The 23,012-nt window shown below is 51.5% G+C and overlaps 1 protein-coding gene across 1 annotated transcript in view; it reads right to left on the reverse strand.

The window, feature by feature from the left end:
• Nucleotides 1-18,517, reverse strand: part of ACSS2 (acyl-CoA synthetase short chain family member 2) — a 35,096-nt gene extending 16,579 nt beyond the window's left edge. Inside the window, exons 1-2 of the mRNA XM_080627961.1 lie at nt 18,432-18,517; nt 18,029-18,224 (exon numbers count right to left, since the gene is read on the reverse strand). Coding sequence (XP_080484087.1) covers nt 18,029-18,117 — 89 coding nt within the window. The 5' untranslated portion in view covers nt 18,118-18,224; nt 18,432-18,517. The remainder of the gene's footprint in view (nt 1-18,028; nt 18,225-18,431) is intronic.
• Between the last annotated feature and the right edge of the window lie 4,495 nt (nt 18,518-23,012).

Raw genomic sequence — 23,012 nt, forward strand, 5'->3', positions numbered from 1 at the left:
CAGGAACAGCAACCTCACTTCTTCAGCATCTCAAACAGCCCAGAGCATACACAGTATGTACTGCACTTAGCTAAAACTAACCCCTGCTCTCCTTTCCCCCAGCAACACCATCAGGAGGGCTCTTGTGATGCAGAAATGCATAAACACACCCCCTCATTTCTCATGTAATTCATAGAATCAACCAGGTTGGAAAAGACCTTTAAGATCATCAAGTCCAACCTTTAGCCCAGCACTGCTAAGGCCATCAGTAACCCATGTCACTGAGGTCCTTGTCCACATGGTTTGTGAAACGAAGGAGATTCTGGTGGAAACAGCATTAGGGCTGGGACACCCCCACTGCTATAAGCTCTGTGCCCCCCGCCCTGTGTAGGACAGGGGTATCAGAACTGGTGGTTACATTTGGATCATCCCATTCCAAAGCTGCTCATGGATCTGCTGCTTACAAACTTGATTTACCCCACCTGACACCTGGTTATACTCCTGGCTTCCGTGGTACTCTGCAGCAAGTGGGTCCATCCATACCTGTACTGACATGCACAGGGCAGTGTTCCTTCCCACCAGTAGCTCCTGAAAGGGAATTCCCTGCTTGATCCTTTATGCAAGTTTGAACTCTTTTAAGTGTAACAAGGAAAGAAACAAGAATACAAAGAAGAAAAGCACAGGAATGAGAACCAGCGCCCAGGGCAGCTCTGCCCTGGCATCCAAGTGGTTTCCTGCTCTCTCCGTCATGAGCAAGATCACCACTTTGAGCTAACTGCCATATGAAACCATGAGATGAGGTCCCTTACAGCAGGAAATCAGAGCTTCCTCTTTGCTTTTATTACTTGAGGGTCAAAGATCAAAGAGCTGATTTCAGTGCTGGACTGAGCAGCTGGAACTGATCTGGCTCAAAGGAAGAGCATCTGCTGCTGTTGCTGCTGGCTGCACGCTGAGTGCCTTCCCTCACCATGCAGAGGTCTTCCATGCTGGAGCCACACTGCAGGTGCAGCAACATCAAGGCCAGTGCTGTGCAAACCTGCCTGCAGTATCATTGCCAGTGCAGCTCTACCCTCAGCAATGAGCCTTGCTATGAAATACCTCCTAAAGACAACTATAATGCTTCCAAATACAAGCTGGAGCATCCCAGCCCACTAATCCCTGCTCTGCAGATCTCTGCACTGTGGTTTGCTGGGCACTGTGGGCAGGCCCTGGTTGCACAACCCAGCCCCCAGCCCAGCATCAACCTACAGAACAGGACAGGGAGGAGGGACATCCCTTTGCCCATGATCTGCTGCGGCCTCGGATCTACTTCCAATCTTTGCTAAGGAAGAAACACAACAGGAGGAAAGACCAGCATAGGCTGTCCCATCTGGAAAGCTTCCCACATAGGGCAGGCAGGCAGCCTGTGCTCTGTGTGCTGTCTGGAGGCTTGGCTCTGTAGGTGAGCTGCTGCTTTAGCCAAGGACACCACAGAAGGCACACTGGTTCCCCAAGCCAGGAAAATCAGGTTTTCCCATCGATGTGGTAGTGCAATACCTGCTGAAGAAGGGAGGGGAAGGCTCTGCTTTGTGCACTAAACCTGGGAGTCCTCCAACACAAGCAATCGCAGCAAAGCTCAGCTGGTACCCGTGAGGGACATGGACCTGCCCAGAACCATTCACTGCTCATGGCCTTGCTGTTCCTGCACACAAGAAGTGCATCTCAAGCGCTCCAGGTCCTCCTCAGTGCTGGGCTTCAGGAGGGAAATTCAGGCCAGGGAGTGCACCCAGGCTTGTCCTCAAAGCCAGCACACACAGGGCACTGCAGGAGAAACGTCAAAGGGAAGTTAAAACTCACAAGGATTTTCAGAGGGCTTTCAAAGTCCTTTCCACTCATTCTCGTAACTGCAGAATAACCCCACGAGCACCAGCGGCAGCGACCTCAGGCTTTGGCTTTGAAGCTGATGTTTAATGGGAAGCAAGTCACATCCACCCTTCTGCAGGACAAGCTGCCTCCTTTCACCTCCTCTCCAGCAAAGGCCTCCAAGCAGTCTCTCAAGAGCACGCCATTGCTTTAAGTTTCCTCACATCTGAAAACAGTGTGGAGTGCCCACAGCTACACTCAGATTGCTCCGTCCTATTCTCCAGAACAAAAGTCCAGAGAATGATGGATTTTAGGCAGGGCATTTAAAGGAATGCCCACTCGCACGCTACCCAGTCCTCTGGGCAGCAAAAGCAAGCCTGCAAATCCCCGGGGTTGGTTTTGCAAGCAGCATCTCCCCTTCTTCGCCCATCAGATGTAAGAGTTGTCAGCGCTGAGCCTCTCGCACAGACTCACTTGTTCAAATTCAATTGAACTAAAAATGAGATACAAACCCTTGCATTTCCGAACCCATTTTACAGCGCTCACCTTCCACAGCCCTGCAGAATCCAGCACCCCCAAACACAGCCTTTGGTAAGAACTGCTGCGATTGCCAGCGTGCCACCTTTGGTCTAACAGGGAAAAGCCATTCCCACCTCTCCGAACTGCCCAGAGACATCATGAGATGAAGCACAGTTTGAGCCTGATGTTTTCCTCATCTCCCTTAACCCAAGTCCTGCATGTAGCAAGGAGTAATCCCAAATTCCATAGTATCATCTGGGGCACAGCAGGAATGTATCTGAGATCTTTTAGCACTTGAGCAGCCTGTGTTTTACACACCACATGTTGAGTGCAGGCTCAGCAGGAGAAAGTCAGCTTTTGGCCATATGGTCTCAGGGGAACCACCCATCAACTAAGTACATGCAAGTCCTTTAAATGAACCCACCAGATGCACAGCTGCAGACCTTCTGTGGCAGGCTTTCTCCTAGAAAGTGGTGCTTTGGTGAGTAAGGCAGGTTTTATGCAAAGATGATGACTTCCTAGCTGCCTGCAGCCATTCACATAGCCCAGGGGCACTGGGGACCATCACCACAGTGGTGTGCAGGGTGGTAGTGCTCATCTCTGTGCAAAATAGATCCCTGTCAGCATATTAAAAGGAAGAACAGGCTCTGCAGAGGACTTATCATACTGCCAGCAGTTAAAATAATGGGCTCTCCACTTCTGAACAGGCACCGTGATGCACACAAGCCCCATGGTACATATGTCTTCAGTGGCCTTACCAGTGTCTCAGCAAGAAACAATCTCATGGAGAAGTCACCCTGGGCAGGAGAGGAAGAAAAGCTCAGGTAGGAGACATGAACACTGTCACCTCTGAGGTGCAGCCATGCTTCCAGGAGCCTCACAGAATTCCTGCCTGCTCAGCTGGAGCTTCACCTTGGAGCTGCAGAGCCACAGACCTGTTGCACTCAGTGCCCAAGGAGCTAAATCCAGGTTAAGCTTCCCTGATAGTTTAGTGAAAGATTCAGTGTTGTAAGCATGTTATGTAGTACGGAGCATGGTTTGTAGGAGCAGCGAAGCATTTCTTTAGGGGCACGCTAACTCAGGTTGACCCTGTGGAGCAGCAGTGTGGCCAGATGCACTCGCTGCAGAGCTGCACCGTGCTCTGCTCAGCATCAGGGCTGACTACAGCACTTGTCCTGAAGCTCTGCTCCAAGCACCCATCACACAGCCAAGCCAGACTCACACTGCCATCTACATAAGCAGAGCCCACCTCAGCTGGAGGATAAGAAGCAGGAGGGAGGGGTGGTGGCTTCTTAACCTTCTACTCAGTGGCCAAGGACATGCCCATGTCCCAGAGCACCTGAATGGACCAAGCAAAACTGACCTGAGAACAAACCATGAATGCTGTTTGGTTCCTCTTTCACCAGATTCCTAACTGAGAGTTATGCGCATGAGGTGCTGGAGTACCAGCTGAGCACAGCTTCCCTATGCTACACTTGCCTTGGCACTCGCATGAAGCAGCAGGAAGCACAGGTTGCATCAACGGGAATTCTGGTTTTCAAGGTAATTGCTGATGATCATTGTGGTTTCACCACTAAGGGAAGGTGGTGTAAGGAGAAAACACTGAAATGAAGCCAAGCAAGTGAAGTGTGACACGTTTCCAAGACCTGCCAGACCACAGACAGTCAGGAACCGAAAATGCAGAGACCAAAGCAAACTAGGGCACAAACCCAAAGCCTATGTGATGCCTGTAAATGCTCCCACTGAGGAGCAAAGGGGCTGAAGATCCTTCAGGTTTCTCCTCGAAGCTCCTGTGACCACATCACCCACAAATAAAAGCACTAACCCGCAGTCAGGAAGCCCTGCTGGGGTGTGGGCCACCTGGAAGGTGATTTTTCAGAGCAAAGCAAACCACCAAGTTTCACTCCAGGACCAGCAGAGGCAATGGCAGCTCTTAGAGCAGTTTTGCTTAATCCACATTTTAGCTACAGAAAAGCACTCCTAAGAAAACAGGGATTTGCCATTTGAAAAATGTGCTGGAAGAGGAAAAGGACCCTCTCCCAGATGGCAAAACACCACAGGAAGAATGTGCACAGTGGGGAACCATGGAAAGCCTCCAGTGGAGCAGAGATGGGGACTGTAGGAATGTCCCAAAACATCTTTGGTGCCATCTGAACTAAAACACACTCAAAGCTCAAAATCCCTCCTAAGCATGGGACCAAGCTGGTGCATGGATGGAGACAGCAAGTTCTCCAGCTCCTGCTCCACCAGCAGCCTGTTGCCAGGGCACAGTGCACGGCAAAGCAAGTAGCTTTCCTCTACCACAGGCTCCTGTATGGTGGCACCTCCTCATATGTGAGCTTGCTGGGGGCAGGGCTTCCTGATGTGTTCTGCATCCCGAATTAGAGCAGCAGAAATACCAGGCAGAGCTCCTTGCCATCTGGGAATGGGCTCACGTGCAGGCCGCATGGGCAGCGGGAGCCCCAGCATTCCCGGGCTGCGTGCTCAGCTACCACGGCCATCAGCTGCTCCCAAACCTCCTGCTGCTAGAGCCTCAGGGAAGCTGTGGCCTCAGGAAGGCTCTGCCTGGAGCCAGCTTGGGAGTTTGGGAATAACAGCTGCTAAAATTGGGAAAACCACGATTTCTCCCTTCACCTCCAGCCTTGCTTGTCCTATCTGACATGGGAATGGTGCTGGAGCTGAGAGCACCCTGTAACATCTGCCCTGAGGAAACAGATTATGTTGAAATGTGACATTTGGAGAGACCAGCTGTGCAAGATCATCAGAAAAAGACACCGTTTCATCAGGAAAAAATGCCTGTATTTGCATGGATCATTCCGTATGGGAACTCCTCCCATATGGAGACAGGCTGAGAACATTGGGGCTGTTCAGTCTGGGGAAGAGAAGCTGCATGGAGATCTCAGAGCAGCTTCCAGTGTCTGAAGGGGGCTACAAGGATGCTGGAGAGGGACTCTTCATCAGGGACTATAGAGATAAGACAAGGGGTGATGGGTTCAAACTGAAACAGGAGAAGTTCAGGTTAGATATAAAGCAGAAGCTCTTCTCAGTGAGGGTGCTGAGGCGCTGGCACAGGGTGCCCAGAGAAGCTGTGGCTGCCCCATCCCTGGCAGTGTTCAACGCCAGGCGGGATGTTGCCTGGAGCAAGCTGCTCTAGTGGAAGGTGTCCCTGTCTACGGCAGGGGGTTGGAATCGCATGAGCTTAAGGTCCTTTCCAACCCAACCCAGTCTGAGGTTGCTCCTATGCTCCTAAACAGACTGCCCAAAGCAGAAGCGTCTCCAGCAGTACCAGCACCAGGATTTCAGGAGGAAGCTGGGAGGGGCAGAAATGGGCTTGCAAGAAACTTTCATGAGAACATTTCATACTAACAGGACTGTCTGCCCAGCCCTGGTCATGCTCAACGTCATCCACTTCCCACCACAGGAATCCATGGCAGGAAATACCCAAAGGAGTTCTGGAAATGCCGAGAGGTTTCCCAGAAAGCTCAGCCTCTGCAGTCATGCTCGAACCCCGTTGCGTCATGACAAGGATCAAAAAGGAAGAAGTTGTGCAATGATGGAACATAAGTTGGGAGGGGCTGGTGAAAAGGGTTTCCCAGCATGTTGAGAGGTACCTGGCAGCACTGAGGGAACACTGCGGAGTAAACCTGGCACAGGAACCCCAAGGGAAAGAAAACTTCATGAATATAACAGCTCACCTTCTAAAGCCATACAGTGAACTGAGACCTGCATTAAAACCACCCTACGGTTTTCTCCTCATACACACAGGTAGGGCCTAACAAAGCTCCATTGTCAAACCCCTCTCTGAGCCAAACCATCCCAACTGAAAGGTGACCATGTCCCTAGGATGAACAGGCTCCTGTTGCTGTAAAGAAACCCAAAGCAGGTGTCAAACAGCGCTGTGCAGTGCCAGAGCAGGAGCCCTGTGCCCTACAGAGCACCATGTGCTGTGTCCAGCCCATTCTTTCCAGCCCAGCTGACTCAAACACAGGCATTACTGTGCCTGTATTGCACAAAGCAGCTAAAATGGAGCTGATTTCTAAAGGGTCACAGGGCCACCATCTGCTCTATGAGCAGGGCATCAGTCTTCCAATCATCTTTAAAAACAGCCATATGGAAGTACAGCTAACAAAGCAAACACCCAACACCCTGCATGGCTGCTGGTGTCCCACAAGAAAGACTGCATCAATCTTTGTCCTTCCTTCTCACTACACACACTCTCAGCTACTCTATCTGGGGCCTTTCAGATCCTGAATGAGTCCCAGAGGCATCTCAAGAAATAATCTTTGCCTTCTGCAGTCCAACCACTGTTCACTTCACCATCTCCTGAGTGATGCCTTCAGCACAGAGCCCAGCTGGATGTGGACCCTGCTCCAAAATCACTCATCATTCACTGACCTTCCAGAATTCCCTCCAATTTTCCCACTCACCTGCCAGGCTATCCCCTAAGATTTACTTCAAGCCCCTTTCTCTGGATTGTGGGATGCTCAGACATCTCTGAAGGAACCAACACCTCCTGGCTTATACTGCTGCCAACATCAGCAAGAGGGTAAAGTAAGTGTGATGGGGTTTGTGCATACTGTGTTCACACCTGAGAGCCACAACACTGATGGGTAACAGGGAAATTCAAGGGAAATCTACTATTGTTTTGCTACGTTTGATCAAATAAAGCAGTTTACAAGTAACACAGAGCACATGTAAATACCCCAGTGCTGGTGTTAGCAGCCATTCTGTGCTGCCAGGTATCTGCTCAGCAGCAAGGGGAATGCTGCTCCTCTGGGGCTTTGTGTTTTTCCTACTCACTTGATACGGAACATCAAGTCAAAAGGATATCCCTGCCCATGGCAGGGAGTTGGACCTGGGTGAGCTTTAAGGTCCCCTCCAATCAAAACCAGTGTGGGATTCTGTGATTATGTTCTTACTTCAGTGTTGTACAGCACAGGAGCAGAGCCAATGCATCCAATGACAGCTTTATACCAAGTTTAGTGAGAGGAAAGTTTAAGATTTTGAAACATAAAGATTTTAAGGGTTGTTTTTATTAAACAAAATGTTCCATAGTGTTGAAACAGAGCTCATCTGCAAGACTTGCACAGTAGGTCACTGAGTCTGGCTGCCCTCAGCCAGCACTTCTAGCCTTGCAAGCTAAAGCCATGCTGTAGAAGAATGCAACAGTTTGAGAAGAGAGGTACATTTGATGCCTATCATGAGCAGTATTTTCAGAGAAACAGAGCCCACTGGGGGAGATCCTATTTCCTGCTGATTCCTTGTTCTAACAACTTGCATTGAGGCCACAGACACATTCTGGATGAAGCTTCTGCAAGTCAGTCAATAAGCCACCTACAGTTGGGAAACACCCCTATTGGGAAATGCTGTTTCAAGACCTTCTAACACTGAAAGCTGATTCCAGTGGGGGCTCAAACAATATCCATCAAGGCTATGACCTGCGAAGGGGTGAGGGATTCAAACAAAACCAGGTGAAGTTCAGGTTAGATACAAGGAAGAAGTTCTTTACTGTGAAGGTGGTGAGGCCTAGGCACAGGTTGCCCAAAGAAGTGGCAAATGCCCCATTCCTGGCAGTGTTCAAGGCCAGGTTGGACAGAGCCTTGGGTGACATGGCCTAGGGTGAGGCACCTCTACCCATGGCAGGGGGTTGGAGCTGGATGAGCTTAAGGTCCTTTCCAACCCAAACCAGTCTGGGATTCTATGACTGTGATTTCTGGTGGACATTTCAACTTTATGCCTCAGACACCTCTACAGCTGATGGCCAGAAGTCACCTGCTGAAGCGTCATCTCAGTGGTCACTGGCAACAGGAATGTAAAACATGCTTCATTAGCAGATACCCAGTTGTGAAGAAGTAATCAAGAAGGCCATGGGTTGCCTCAGGGATTCCCCTAAAGGAAAGTGTCATCTGTAAAAATGATAAGCTTTGAGCCTATGGAGAACTGCCAGGGCTCATGATCTCATATCACACCACATTTCACCATCTACAATAAGTTACGTGCAGATATGCAAACAAAGAACTGAAACCCTACTGTGTGCAATGGCTCTGATGCAGGGCTGGCCACAGGAGAAAAAGGCAAGCTCATTGTGGTGGGGGAGTCAAAGAGGTCTTGTCAAAGCACTGGCAGCCAATACTACAGCCTAACAGCTCTTCAGGCTGTAAAGAAAGCCCACCAGGCACAACGCTACGCAACGCTCCAGGCTTGGGGAAGAGTGGCTGGAAAACTGCTCATGGAAAAGGACCTGGGGAGGCTGACTGACAGAGCAGAACATGAGCAGCTCATGCCCAGGCAGCCAGGAAGCCACCATTATCCAGGCCTGTACCAGCACCAGTGCAGCAGCAGGGCCAGGGCAGTGGTTGTGCCCCTGCACTGGGCACTGGTGAGGCCGCACCTCGAATCCTGTGTTCAGTTCTGGGCCCCTCACTGCAAGAGAGACATTGAGGGGCTGGAGTGGGGCCAGAGAAGGGCACCAGAGCTGGTGCAGGGCCTGGAGCACAGTGTGATGGGGAAGGGCTGAGGGACCTGGGGGGTTCAGTCTGGAGAAGAGAAGGCTCAGGGGGGACCTGATCGCTCCCTACAACTGCCTGACAGGAGGATGGAGCCAGGAGGGGCTGGGATGGGACAAGAGGAAATGGCCTCAAGCTGCACCAGGGGAGGTTTAGATGGAGCTGAGGAACAATTCCCTCCCAAAAGGGTGCTCAGGCATTGGAACAGGCTGCCCAGGGCAGTGGTGGAGTCACCATCCCTGCAAGTGTTCACACACCTTGTAGATAAGGCCCTCAGTGCCACGGGTTAGTGGTGGCCTTGGCAGTGCTGGGGAATGGTTCAATCTAATGATCTTAAAGGTCTTTTCCAACCCTGCTGATTCTGTGATTCTATAACAAATGCAACTACCCAAAGGAGAAACACCATGCCTGGAACAAGCACCCACTCCCACCTCTTCTGGCAAAGCCTGATCACTTTGTCCCCTGACAACGTCACTACTCAGAGCCAGTGTCATCCCCATGGAGCCCTTGTCCCCTTCTGCTCCACTCACTGCAAGGTGCCAGGGAGGACACAAGCCATCCACACAGCTAAAATAATCATGTTTTCTAGTCCAACGAACAAACTGATGGCTCTGACCTTCCATGTCCTGGATCCCTACAGGATTCACCTCCTTTGTGTCCATGAACTCCATTTATCCACCCCACGTCTCAACTGTCCTGCCAGCATTCATCGTGTGCCATCACTGCAGAACCATGGTGCCTCTCTCAGCAGTCAGCAAACTATTCTTAAACACAGCAAGGTGCCTGTAGTAGCTGCCAGAGTTACAAGTTCCACATGTAAGAAGCTGCAGGAGCTATTGCCTGTGCTCACTCCTCGCTACTCTCCCAGGTAGTGATTGTGCAACCACAAACCCAGAACCACCCACGGCCACAGCAGCTCAGCCAAGAGCCTTCCAGACAACAACAAAATACTAGTCAGAACCAAGGTGCAGGGTTTGCCCCCAGGAGCTGTTTATGGAGGGCACATGAGCCTGGCCATCATCAGCAGTTCAGTTTCAACACTGGTCCTTGGGAGACCTGCTGCTGGTTCTGAAAAGTGACCATTAAAAGTGAGGAGATGAAGGGTAAGTCTAAAGCAGCTCCACAGAACTTCCTTGAACAACCTTTTTGTGGGAATCCTCATGAAAGCAGCCTGAAAACAGCCATATCCGTGTGCTCAGCGCCATACAACTGCACTCCTACAGGACTCCATCACCTTTTCCACGCACAAAAAAGTGAGCCGATTCCACTGTACCACTAGAGATACAGGGAGGCTGGACCGGATGATCTCCAGAGGTCCTTTCTAAACCTAATGAATCTGTGGGATTTACCAGTTCCCAAGACCCCTCTATTGCCCTCTCTAGACAGAGTGGGGCTGGCAACCTCCCAGTCCTTGGCACAACAGCCCTTTGCAAGAGCACACAGCATACCCTGGCCAGAGCTCTGCAATTTCACATTCAAGTCCCTGCAGTCCTCTGGGGCACATGCCATCTAATTCTGGGCACTTATTGCCATCCAACTTGTTTATCTTCTCAAATACTTCCTGGATATTCCCTTGTATTTATATAGATGGACGCTGTACCCTTGCCAGTAAGCAGCTTCCAAAGGTTTCAGAGCAAAAGGCTAGGAGCAAACAGTTCTGGCAAAACCCAAATGAAAGTTGCTGCCCTGATTCGAGGCTGTTGCTGTGTGTGTTCCCAAGCTGCAGAGCTTACACAACCTTTTCCTCACTGCTCAGCCATGGAGTCTGAGTCTGAGATGCTGCCTGAGTCCTCCTTTCTTTACAGACTTAACAGAGAAGAGCCCCAGTCCTGCAAGAGCAGGTCCACAGCTTATTTGAGCTCTGTGAAAACTACTTCCAGTGACTATCTTTAATAATGCTGAACACCTTCCACATGGAGGCACAGCTCCAGTGGTGCTTCTGAATGGGCAAACCACAGGAGACCACAGGCAGTGTCATAGAATCCCAGACTGATTCGGGTTGGGAAGAACCTTAAGCTCATTCAGTTCCAAACCCCTGCGACAGGCAGGGATACCTCACACTAGACCATGTTTCCCAAGGTTCTGTCCAACCTGGCCTTGAACATTGTCACCAACCTTCAGTACCCCCATCCTTTGTTGCACTGCAGAGCACCAGGCTGACAGCACTTGCCTGATCCTGCCCTGCATCCTATGATGGAAAAGGCTCTGCACAGCAGGAATACGGCTTGAGATCTTCAAAACATTAAACCAACCATTTCCTGGCATCTCACTGCAAACCAGCATGTGTAGCTGACAGGGATGACTCAAGCTCCTCTTCCAAGTCAGGAGAGAAAAATTATTCCAAGTGCCTCTGTGTCCACCAGCTGTCTGAGTAATGTGCACACAGATCCCTGACTCACAGCAGCCGGGAAAGCACACAGGAAGCTTCACTGGAAGCCCACAGGAAAATACCTGCCTGAAGAAGCTATTTGCTGCTCTCACATACTTAGTTCATCCCTTTGGCACAACCACTCACCTGAAAACTATCTCAGACTTTCACTAGTCAGGAAGTGGATGTAGGATGCAGCAGACAAGTGCAAGCCACTAACTGAAACACTTGGGACAGGACAACCTCTACATATGACAGGAGAAAACTGGCAGAGGTCTCTGCATACAGATAGCCTTTGGAACCAAGCTTCAGCCCATGATCCCTGTGTTTCCCAGCCCCTCAGGCCAAACCAAGAAGCTCCAAACCCTTAAGCAGGCATCACCATGCAGCCCTGAGGCAGCACCATCTTCTTGAAGATGGAGATTTCACCCATCAATGGAGAAGAGCCACAGAGCTACACCAGAGGACAACCTGTGAGTGCCTGCTGTCCCAGTTTGCACTTACATAGAAGCAGCTGAACACAGTGGTGTTTGCACTACTGCCACAGCACCAACCATACTGGTTGATGGCTGTCCCAGAACTAGAAGTGGAAGAATTCCACCAAAGAAGTCAGGAAAGCGGAATACTTGGACTTTACTCCTTGATTTTAATACCAGATTCCTATTGATGCTCCCACCATTCCCACTCCTGAACTACCGATGCAGCTCAGAGCCAGAGAGGACCTCACAAAGCAGAGATGTTCCTGTTTGGAGATTCCAGGCTGTTGCTGTGTGTGTTCCCAAGCTGTGTGTCCTGAACCCTTCTCCTTCCTGCTCAGCCAAGGCTAATGGGGGTCACCCCACTTCCCATGGAGACCCCATCAGGGAAAGGAGCTGTGCTGAGCCTGGGTACTGCTGCAAGCATAAACCAAACATTGTAACTTTGCCATAAGGCTTCTCACTGCTGTAGAGGTTACACACATTCCCCTGTGGCATGTTCTCTCTCCACAGTAGCATCAGGGGAACAGCAGCTTTGGGCCTGGCTGTTTGGTAGCACCTGCAACACAGCTTTGACTGCTCTCAGCAGCCTGCACACACAGGCCTGCAAGTGTTTATCAGTAAAAACAACCTTCCCAGCAGTGAATCTTCACTCTTTAAACACCCTGTGTGATTCAGGGCTGCCAGAACAGTGTTGAAAGAGGCTGCATCACTGGAAATGTAACAAGTCATACAGGAAGTTACTAAAGAAACAAAGCATCAGTTTGGCATGGGAGATCCTGAGTCCTGAAGGCAGTGGAGGAGCAGAGCTGAGTGCTTGGGGCAGGAGCTGGCTATGGTTAACACCTCTGAAGCCTGGGTGGTAACAGTCAGCACCCTCAGCCACAGCATCTCTGCTTACGACAGTATTGGACTGCGAGACCAAGCACTTGGCTCTCAGCAGTTTAAGGCAAGATTATTTCTGCAATCAGAAGAGATCCAGACTTTTACAGAAGAAATTCAACTGGAACAGCTCAATCTGGCTTCAGTTTTGAAACTGGGATGACACAGCCCAGGATAAAGAAGTCCATGGAGAGGAACAGCCACCAGATCAACATGCATGGGGAGCAGGCAGGACCCAGCACATGTGGGCTTGTCCCATTTATGCTCAGCAGCATCCTCAGACCAAATCTGTGTCTGATAATCTATGGCCTCTCTGGAAGGCTGCTGGACAAAGCCTTCCGGTTTCCTAGTAAAAACCTCCAAAGGGGCTCTGACACTTGGTTGTTGTTTTGTGGTTTTAGGTTTTCTGTTGCTCAGGTTTTTGGTTTGGTTTTTTTTAACAGGTTCTGTAGTTGTTTACTGGCTTTCAGAAGGATTCATTGAAAGAAATGACACATCTACGAGCCCCCAAATCCTTTATTACATTAAAAAAAACCCACAACACACCTTCTCCATTTTATCTTTGCAAGTCATGTTTGTTCTAGGCCCAGAATGGGAACCACAAGCAGTGGTTCTTCAGTTTAAATAGAGCTCCAGTAAGCTCTGGCAGCCTTTACCATCTGTTTCTCCTTTCTAGATGTGTTATTTCATATGCAAGCAGAAGAAAGAAGATTATCAATCTCCCAATGATGGCAGAAGCCAGCACCTAGGCTAATAACAGTGTCCAAGGCTCTACCTCTTTCCCTGCTCCCACCAGGTACCACCAGTGCTGCAGGTGGGCTGAAACAAAGGCAAGAACTTCATGCGACCTGCACACAGCTGAAACACCAAGAACAGGCTCCATGCAGGTCCCTTCCCACCCCAGGGTCTCATTAGGGAGCGTGTGTAATAAGTGCTGTGCTATTTGAATTCCCACCTGGCTCTGTTTTCCCTTCCACAAGCTGCCCAGGCTGATGTTCACATGGGATTAACAACAGGCTCTTCAGCACAGAAGTACAGGTTAGTCCACATGGCACAGGTATGCCCAGAGCATACCTGTGTAAAGACACACTGTGCTCCTGCTCCAGTTTACACTGCCCACCACAGATCAAATCCTCAGCACTCCTGCAAGTCCCCTACAAGTGTCCCAGCTAGTTTGTTCAGTGCATTCCAGCTGTGAGGCCCACAAAATAGGGATCTACCTGCACAGTAACCACAGCATTACTGACTTCAGCCTTTCCCTGCAATTATGAAGCAGGTTGCACTTCTGAGAGCAGCACTTTAACAGAAACATTTCCTGGAGCTTCTGTTCCTCTTTAGGCCAACATGAATACCACAGAAAGAGGAATCAAAAGCAGCAGAAACAGAAATACTTTTAACGTACATAAGCAGCAAGAGAGACCACAGTGAAACAGGGAAAATGCAAGTGTTTCCTACCAACTCAGGATGGTCATTGTGAACTAAGCAGTGCTAACAGCACCAAAAGAAGGGTACCACAACAGGAAGTGTCACCTATGTACAAGTTCTGCAGCACAGAGCAGTGCCATGTATCGCCCTTTGTGCTGAAAGAGCAATTCCAGGTGGCCTGGGATGAGGCCCTCTGAGTAGAGGCAGTTTGGGCAATCCTGGACTGCTGCTGGTGCAGGAACATTCAAAGCAGCTTGGCCAGAACACATCCACATGAACTGCTCACTTCTTCCAGTCCATGCAACACTTGAGACAGCCCCGGTCAGGGCCACACAGCAGCTGAGCTCTGTCAGGACACATCTCAGAGACACCAACCAGTGCCTTGAAAAATTATTCACTTTTTCCCCCCAGTATTTCCTCTCTGAAAGCAAAGATCTCCTTTAACTTGTACCTTTTCAAAGCTCTCAGAGGTGGGCAGTCAGATACCTTGGTACAACACCAGGACCTTTCCCCATCCAGCAAGGTACAGATTTTCTTAGAAGCAAGCAGCCAAGGTATTAAAACCCCCAAACATCCAAGCCCTTCCCAGGAATCCTCTTTGGCTTTGGAGGCTCTCATTTCTTTTTTGACATTCCATACAGTGTGACAAGTTTCAAGTGGTTCACGAAAGTGGGCTCATTCAACAGTGTCAAAGCAAAATGAGAAAGGCCAAGACAACAGCAACTACACTTCGTTATTGAAGAACATATGTTCAGAGAGGCACATGCACACTTCTAGAAGATTAGTTTTATGAGCTGCAACCCTTAGCCCTGTTTCCTTAAGACCTCAGTGCCACAAGCTCACAGGTCAGTACCACACACATCCCATTTAACATGCCTCCTTCATCTCTCCCCATGACATTCCCAGCTAACAGCTCCAGATACCCCAGCGCCAGGTCACTGGTGACAGAACCATGCTAGGAGAATTTATCCTGAAGTAGTCAGGGAAAACTGGCTACTAAGGAGGAAGAGACCTTGTTTTTCAGCACCGTGAACACCATGGCTGTTGGACACCCACCCTTTTAATACCCACTCCAAGCTTTGCTCAGCATCACAAACACCCCTCAAAGGCTGCCAGAATAACTACCAAGCTGGTGGCTGCTGCCAAGCTGTCACCCAAAGACTTACGGGCAAGAAGAACAATGCACCCGCTCCCTCCATAAACTCCAGCCCAGCTGCCAGCACTGCCAAAGGGCTCTGTTTGCTGGCACACCTGAATGAGTTTACAAAGGAGTTTACCATCAGAAGCTGCAGTCACTTTACAACCAGGTGAGTTAGAGAATATATTCAACTAGCAGGGAAGGAAGCAGTTGCCACCATTTCACCTGTGGCAAGTATATCAATATGATTATTTGCCAGACAGTACATGTAATTCTTCTACTTAAGTGAAGTTCTATGGATGGAAACTCCAGTGTGAACCCAATTTTACAGTCATGGCCAGAACTCCACTGGTAAAACATGTTCCTTTCTGTAGGGGGGTAGATCCAGGTCCCCCTTACACCAGGTCACTGGGACCCTTCAGCTGCACAAAATCACTTTGAGCAGCACAGTTGTTCATCATTAGGGGATCTGGCATTCTTACTGCAGTCAGACTTCTCCAGCTGCTCTGCTGAAAGGACACTCCACAACCCAAGTTATTGCATCCCTAACAAGTTCCACATTTAATTGTGCTTCTGTTCTACCACATACAGTCATACCTGGGCTAGGTCAGCAAGGGCGCATTAGCTCTGCATCTTGGACATCACTAGGGAAGCCTATTTTGCATTAGTATGAAAATTCCAAGTTGCACATGGCTTTTAACACTAGTAACTATTCCAGTAAAAAAATACACACATCCTTAAGGCTGGAAGTTAACTTTTCTTCCCAAAAGGAATATGGAGAAGCCAGCCTTTCCAAAAGCATCAATGTTATATGTGTTCAAGTGCAAGGAATTATAAAGTCACAGAACAGTTTGGGTTGGAAAAGACCTTAAGATGATCCAGTTCCAACCCCTGCCATAGGCAGGGACACCACACACTAAAACATGTCACCCAAGACTCCATCCAACCTGGCCTTGAACAATGCCATGGATGGCACATTCACAACTTCCTTGGGCAAGCTGAGCCAGTGCCTCAGCACCCTCACAGTAAAAAACTTCTTCCATATCTAACTTAAACTTTCCCCTGTTTCAGTTTGAACCCATCACCCCTTGTCCTATCACTACAGTCCCTAATGAAGAGTCCCTCTCCAGCATCCTTGTAGGCCCCTTCAGATACTGGAAGCTGCTCTGAGGTCTCCATGCAGCTTCTCTTCTCCAGGCCTCCTGATTACCCACATGGTCTCCCTCTGGACTTGCCACTAGCTCACCCTTCTTATCCTGCCTCCCCAGATGGGATGGGGAGGAGAATCAAAGGAATGTAAGACAAGATCAACCCCAACGCTTACGCCTTTGACTTGGAGGATCAATGAAAAAAATCTGAGCTCCAGAGCCCCTAACCACCTCTCCCAGGGTTCTGTAGTTCTTAATGATTCCCAGGCTACTGCTGTCAATATCACAAGCACCCACATGAACCACAAGAAGTGGGAAATAGTTAGTGGGACTTACTAGACCAGGGAGCCTCTCTGCAACATCACTGATCTGAGCCCCTGGTAGGCAACACACCTCCCTCGAGACTGGATCAGGCTGACAGATGGGTGCCTCTGTGCCTTTTGAAGTAGAGTCACCTACTACTATGACCCTCTGCTCTTTCCTGGAGGCATTTAGTAGTGATCCTCTTTACTGGTGCATCAGCAGGATGTTCATTTGGTGTGGTATGCAGTACCATGTTAGCCCCCTGCAGAACTATGAAGCAGTTCTGGGTGGGGACAGCAGATTTTGGAGAAAGCCCCTTGCTTTTAATTGTTCTCTTCCCCCCTCCCCCCCCTTTTTTTTTTGTTATTAGTTCCCAGCTTCCTGGATTACTGCCCTCCTTTTCTGCATGCACTATGGTGGATGCTTTTGGCCCCTTCACAGTTTGGGCCTGGAGCAAGCAGTCCAGCTCCCTCTCAGCTTCCCTGGTATCTCTTAGCCTACTGACAGTCTCCCACAGCTCAGCCACCTGCTGCAGGAGCACCTCCACCAGGAACACCTGCACCAGAGTGCACCCTTGCCCCACAACACCAGTGGAGGAACTTTCTGCACCCGGAGCTCTGCACTGCAGCCTCCGCTCTCATTGGGTCTACTGGTGCCAACACTGCCAGTGCCGGGGCAGCCAGGGCAGAGCTCCAGGAGGAGAGTACTCATCACCCCCCTGCCTGCACCAACTGCCACACCACACCCTGACTGTCTGCCCTGGCCGCACTCCCTGCGCCATGCTTTACCCACTCAGGGCTGGTGCCATCCCTCCTCATACAGCCCCTGTGAGCCAGTTGCTGGCTCCTGGGCAAGGCCTGTGAAGGGCTTGAGGCTCCCTCAATGGCTCTCACTGCTCAGAACTGAGGCTCCCGCATGCTCTGTTTCCTCTCAGTCTGGTGTTGAAGGCTCCTCTCTGAAGCTGCTCACCTCAGTAAATGAATCAATGGATACACTCAAGTTTTAGGAGAACCCTTCTGCCACAGAACAGTGCCAAACCCACAGAACATAAAGACAGAAAACATGGGGTTTATCAGCTTTTTGCTGTTAGATGTTGTTGCCTCATCCCATTTCTCTGCCTGCATCACAAAGGAATTGTGGTACCTGCCTCAATAACATCTGACTGCTCTTTGCTTTTAGCAGGTTCAAGTGCAAAGGCAGAGCTGGAAGTCAGGAGCTGCCCGTGGCTATGGTGGGCCACTTCAGTGCACCCAGGGTGGGCAGAGCAGCTCCATTGCACAACTCCTCTCAAACACTGAAAGCAAACACCTGCTCTCCCTATCTAAACGTTAAAGCCCCTCAGGTTTGACCATGTTTTCATTCACCTCAGTAGGAAGCAACCTTGTTTATACAACTTCAGCATGACACACACCTTCTACACCATAATAAAACCAAAAATTTACCAGTAAAAAGCAATTTTGTCCCCAAGTTTCTTCTCGTTGACATTTCTATCCAGGACGTTGTAACAGATGTTAGTGGTCGCCCCTTTCATCCACTCAATGAAGACCTTCCCCTTTGTCACATCGAAGTTATACTTCAGAAAGGGCCCCGTGTGCGGAGTCTTCCAGTAGAACTGTTTAGCAATGTCACCCCAAAACGCTGCAAAGGCAATGGCCAGAGCTCACGACCCAGAAACAGGCTCGGGTAAGGAGGACAAGGCTTTAGGGAACAACGCACGGCAGCCCCACGCTCCCGCACCCCACGCTTGGAGGGCCCAACGCGGCCTCACCCCTTCCAGCCCGCCCGGCACCCCCGGCCCCGCTGCGGCCCTCCCCGGGACTGGCGGGCTCCCGGCGCGGCGCTCACCGGGCGGGTCCTCCACGGAGCGCTGGTACAGGCTCTCGTACTGGGCCAGCGACGGGACATGCGCCGCCGGCAGCCACTCGGGCCGCGGCGGGTAGGTCCGGGCCTGCTCCTGTCCCATGGCGGAGCGCCGGCAGCTCTGAACGGGCAGACGGCCTCCGAGCCCGCTTTAAAGAGGCGCGGAGCCGGGGGCGGGAGCGGCTGAGGCGGCGGAGGGCGGGGACGGCCGAGGCAGCGGCCAGGCCTCCCGCTGCCGGGCGGGGGGGCAGCACCGCCCCGCAGAGCGCCAAGGCCCGCCCGGCGGCTGCGGCACGGCCCGCGGAGCCCGGCAGGCCGCGGAAAGCGTGAGCACACGGGGGCTCGCCAGCACCCGACTGCGGGGCGGCGGCGATGTCCCCTGTCAGCCATGTCCCCCTGTCAGCCATGTCCCCCTGTCAGCCGTGTCCCCCTGTCAGCCATGTCCCCCTGTCAGCCGTGTCCCCCTGTCAGCCGTGTCCCCTGTCAGCCGTGTTTGCACCCACCCGCCATGCCCTCCTGTCAGCCATGTCACACTCGTCACCCCCATGAGTGGCGTCTCCCACATCAGCCATGACCTCCATGTCAGCCCTGTCCTCTTCCCCACTGATGTCTCCCTGTCAGCCATCCTGCCTCCACCATTGGTGTCTCCCCATCAGCCGTGTCCCCTCTTGTCAGTGGTGTCCCCCTGCCCCCCCGTGTGCCCCCCATCATCCATGTCCCCCATGCCAGCAGTGTTCCCCCATTAGCAGTGATGCCGCACCAGCCACGTCTCCCTTGTCAGCAGTGTGCCACAGGGGGACACTGCCCTTGCAGACAGTCAAAACTCAACCAGAGAAGCCCCTGACCAACCAGCCCTGTCCGAGCAGGAGGTTGGACCTGGGCTCTCCCAAGGGATAAGGTGATTCCATGAGTCTCTGGCCTGCCTATGGTTGTACCTCCAGCAGCAGACCCGTTGTTGGCTCAATCCATAACATTTCCTTCATTGAGGAGCACTCAAAGGATAAAATCCATAACCTTGAGCTTGGCACAGTATTCCTCAGCTGGGAAGCAGTGGCCTGGTGCCAGTGAGCAGGTACAGCCCACTCTGGGATCCGTGGTGTTTTCCATGATTGAATGTGCTCCCTGGGAGTGTTATTAGCTTGCTGTACACTGCAGGAGATGCAAACCTGGGGACTGATGAGCATCATCGGCCACTCCATGTAATCAGCAAAGAGGCCACAAACAGTTCTTCTACAGACACAAGTGGCTGGTCCTGGTGTGTATTTTCTATTAAGGCTGCTCCCTAGCTCTCTGAAAGGCACATCTGCGCTGCTGCAGCTCCCCGCTCTGCTGTTAGTCTGCCCACACTGCTGGAGGGCAGAGGTTCTTCTGTGACTCCATTTGGGAGGACGTAGCTGCTTTCCTCCAAGACGAAACCCAGGAGGCGTTCCGATGATACCTCCCTCCATGGGCTGTATCCTCTGGGCAGCACCACTCCAGGGATGCTCTCTACACCTCTCCGACATGACCTCAGCAGGCTTCACACCTAAACCCGGTCAGCCACCCTCGCACCACACTGCAGCACATGTAACAGAGCTTCCTTAGCCATGGGGTATGAAATCACTGTTGTGGAAAGCTGCAGCGTGGCATCGTTATTAACCAAAGAGTCACTGGAAGGCATAGTTAGATCTTGCAGTGCAGGGACTCAATCTGCACTACTAAACCACACGGATGAAGGTGAGGTCTCCAGCACAAGCCCAGTCCAGATGCTCAATTTTAGCATATTCCCTGTTGGAGTTTCAGTCTGGGACCACCAGTGTCGAGCCCAGGCCCATCTGTGGACACAGTACAGACACAGTCAACCCTTCATGGTATTTCCCTCTCCCAGCCACCATTATCATCACTTGCAAGTTCCCTACCACAAAAAGAGTTTCTGAAGAAAAAGCCACTTTGTCCATGCATCCTGGGCTCTCTGACATGGAGAGATTTCAAGCTCCTCCAGAGCTACAGCAGTTGCACTCCTCTAGCACTTCCCTCAAAGCTGTGGTCCAGGCACAGCCCCATGAATTTTGGGGTACATGTGGCACATCGTTGAGAACCCCAACTAGAAATCACACCGATCCTCTCCTGAGCAGTGGGACAAGCCCAGCACTTCCAAAGTCCTTCAGAAGCCACCTTACACTGAAAATGTTCTATTACGAGTTGCCAAGCCTTAGTTTTAGGAGCCTCTGTCTCGAGGAGTGTGCATTCCCCAGCAGGGCTTCAGAGCTCACTACCAAACCCTCTGTCCGCCAGTGCCAGGCAGGAGCCTGTAGTTCACCCCACTGCTGGGAAAGGGCTTTGTTGCTTTCCATGTCCTAGGGCCCCAGAGCCAGCGAGGAGGTGGTTCGCAGACCTGGGAGGCACCCTCTGCTTTCCTTCCCATTGGCCTTTGGCTCTCCCGTGCAGCTGAAATTCCCCCCCCCCCAGGCTCAGTGACAGCATGATTGCTGTGCAGCAGCTGTTGCTGCTGTGGGCAGGACATCCCGAGCCACCAGGCCAGGGCAGCACCATGTCCCACCAGCCCATCAGCTGCCCTCCACCCAGCATTGCCCAGTATGGGCTGCCGCAGCCAGGGCATTTCTTTGCTGTGCTTCAGCTGCCCACAGGAAGCTGCCCGATGGGAAGAGGTTGCATCACCTTCACCTCTCTCAGTAAGTGGAAAACTCAGGACAGCCTCCTGGACATGTTTTCCCACGCTCTCTCCTCTTGCAGGAGTTTTGTAACCCTCCAAGCGCCTGTGTACAGGGCTGCAAACTGCGTAGTTGGTACCATCAATCACACCCCCTGTGGCACAAGCACAGTCCTTCCTATGCTGTCATTTCAGGGGTCCACAGCTGACATATCATAAAATCACAGAACTCCAGCCTGGTTTGGGTTGGAAGGGACCTTAAAGCTCCTTCAGCTCCAATCCCTGCCACGGGCAGGGACCCCTTCCACTGGAGCAGCTTGCTCCAAGCCCCTGTGTCCAACCTGGCCTTGAACACTGCCAGGGATGGGGCAGCCACAGCTTCTCTGGGCACCCTGTACCAGCGCCTCAGCACCCTCACAGGGAAGAGCTTCTGCCTAAGAGCTCATCTCAGTCTCCCCTCTGCAATGGGCATGTCCAAGCCTCCCTTCTGTGATTTTATAGGCTCTAGCTGAAGTGCTCCTGCTGCGGGACCACGCTTTACTTCTCCAGCTCTGTCCACCCCACGGCAGTTTGCTCCCAGCTGGGCTCCTGCCCTGGTTGCTGGTGTGTGGTGAGGCTGGATGCTGCAGGGTTTGCTCTGACTCCAGCTCTCCTCTGACCTCACCAGGAAAACCAGCTGTATTTCAGGCTCTTTCATTTTCTCCTCCTGTAAAGTAATAAAGAACATAAAGGGTACAGGTTAATGTGTATTCTGGGAAGAATCCTAAGTGACACTAGCAAATGGTCTTGGGACCTGCAGAGCAGGCGTGAGAGAAGGAACAGGGTGGATATCTGACAGCAAGGGTCAGCTTGTTGCCCAGCCAGTGCTGGCAAAGCAATGTGCTCAAGGTCAGCTATATGAACAGAGGCCTGTGGTACTCCTGCCCCAGCAGACACGCATGCTGGAGATGGCCCATGCATGGGAGATGACACCTCAAGCAAGCAGTAGGACTGCTAGCAGAGTGCTGCAGGCTTGAGGGACAGAGGGGAAGGCCTTGTGCAGAACCAGCACAGCACCACTCTTGGGCAATGCTTCGGGCATCCCCCTCCTGCTGTGTGTGATTACCCTGTGGGCTCAAGTGGTGTGGATCCCCAGAGCACTGAGGGCACAGTGAGCCAGGGGAGATGTGGAGGGAGGATGTGACCAGGCCGCAGATCCTCCCGCTGGCGTTTTCTGTGCTGATTTTCAGCCCTCGGCCTGGCAGGGCAGCCCTCGGCTTGTGCGGAATGAATCAGCACACAGCAGCAGCAGAGTTAACGCCAGCCACCGCTCGTCTCCCCACTGCGGACACTCCTCCTCCGTGCTGGCTGCAGGGGGAGTTTTAATCAGCACGGAGATAGCAGCCCTGCAGCCCTGCTGGGAGTTATCAGCTCCTTTGTTTGTAAATGTAACTGCTCCGTACGGAGTTCTGGCACACGCTGCTGCACAGCAGCCTCCCTCCGGCCCTCTGCTCCCACCTATCAGGGTACGGGGCTATTAAAACAGGGCAGGTTGTGCTGAACACAGGATCAAGCCTGAGCTGCTTCCTTCCCCCCTCTGCTGCCGCTGGGAGGGAGACCTCTGCGTTTCAAGCTGCTTTAAGCTTCAAAGAGAAGCTGATGAATGTCACAGCCTGGTTAATTTAGGCCTCTGCAGAGTACAGACATCTATTCATAATCATTTTACATGTAGATGAGCTAATAACGCCATCAGGAATATAAATCAAGTCCAGGAGCTATGCTGGTGCTGTCTGCCTGCGCTTTCTGAGCGATGCAGCCACAAGAAGATGCCTGTCCCTTGGACGGGGCCAGCTAACCTTATAAAGATGCACTCTCCTCTCACAGCAGCTCATTTGTTTACTTGGGCTCTGCTGGCTGCTGCTATTTGCATTCTGGAA

Source organism: Psittacula echo, assembly GCF_963264785.1.
Source record: "Psittacula echo genome assembly, chromosome: 12".
Taxonomy (NCBI): Eukaryota; Metazoa; Chordata; class Aves; order Psittaciformes; family Psittacidae; genus Psittacula; species Psittacula echo.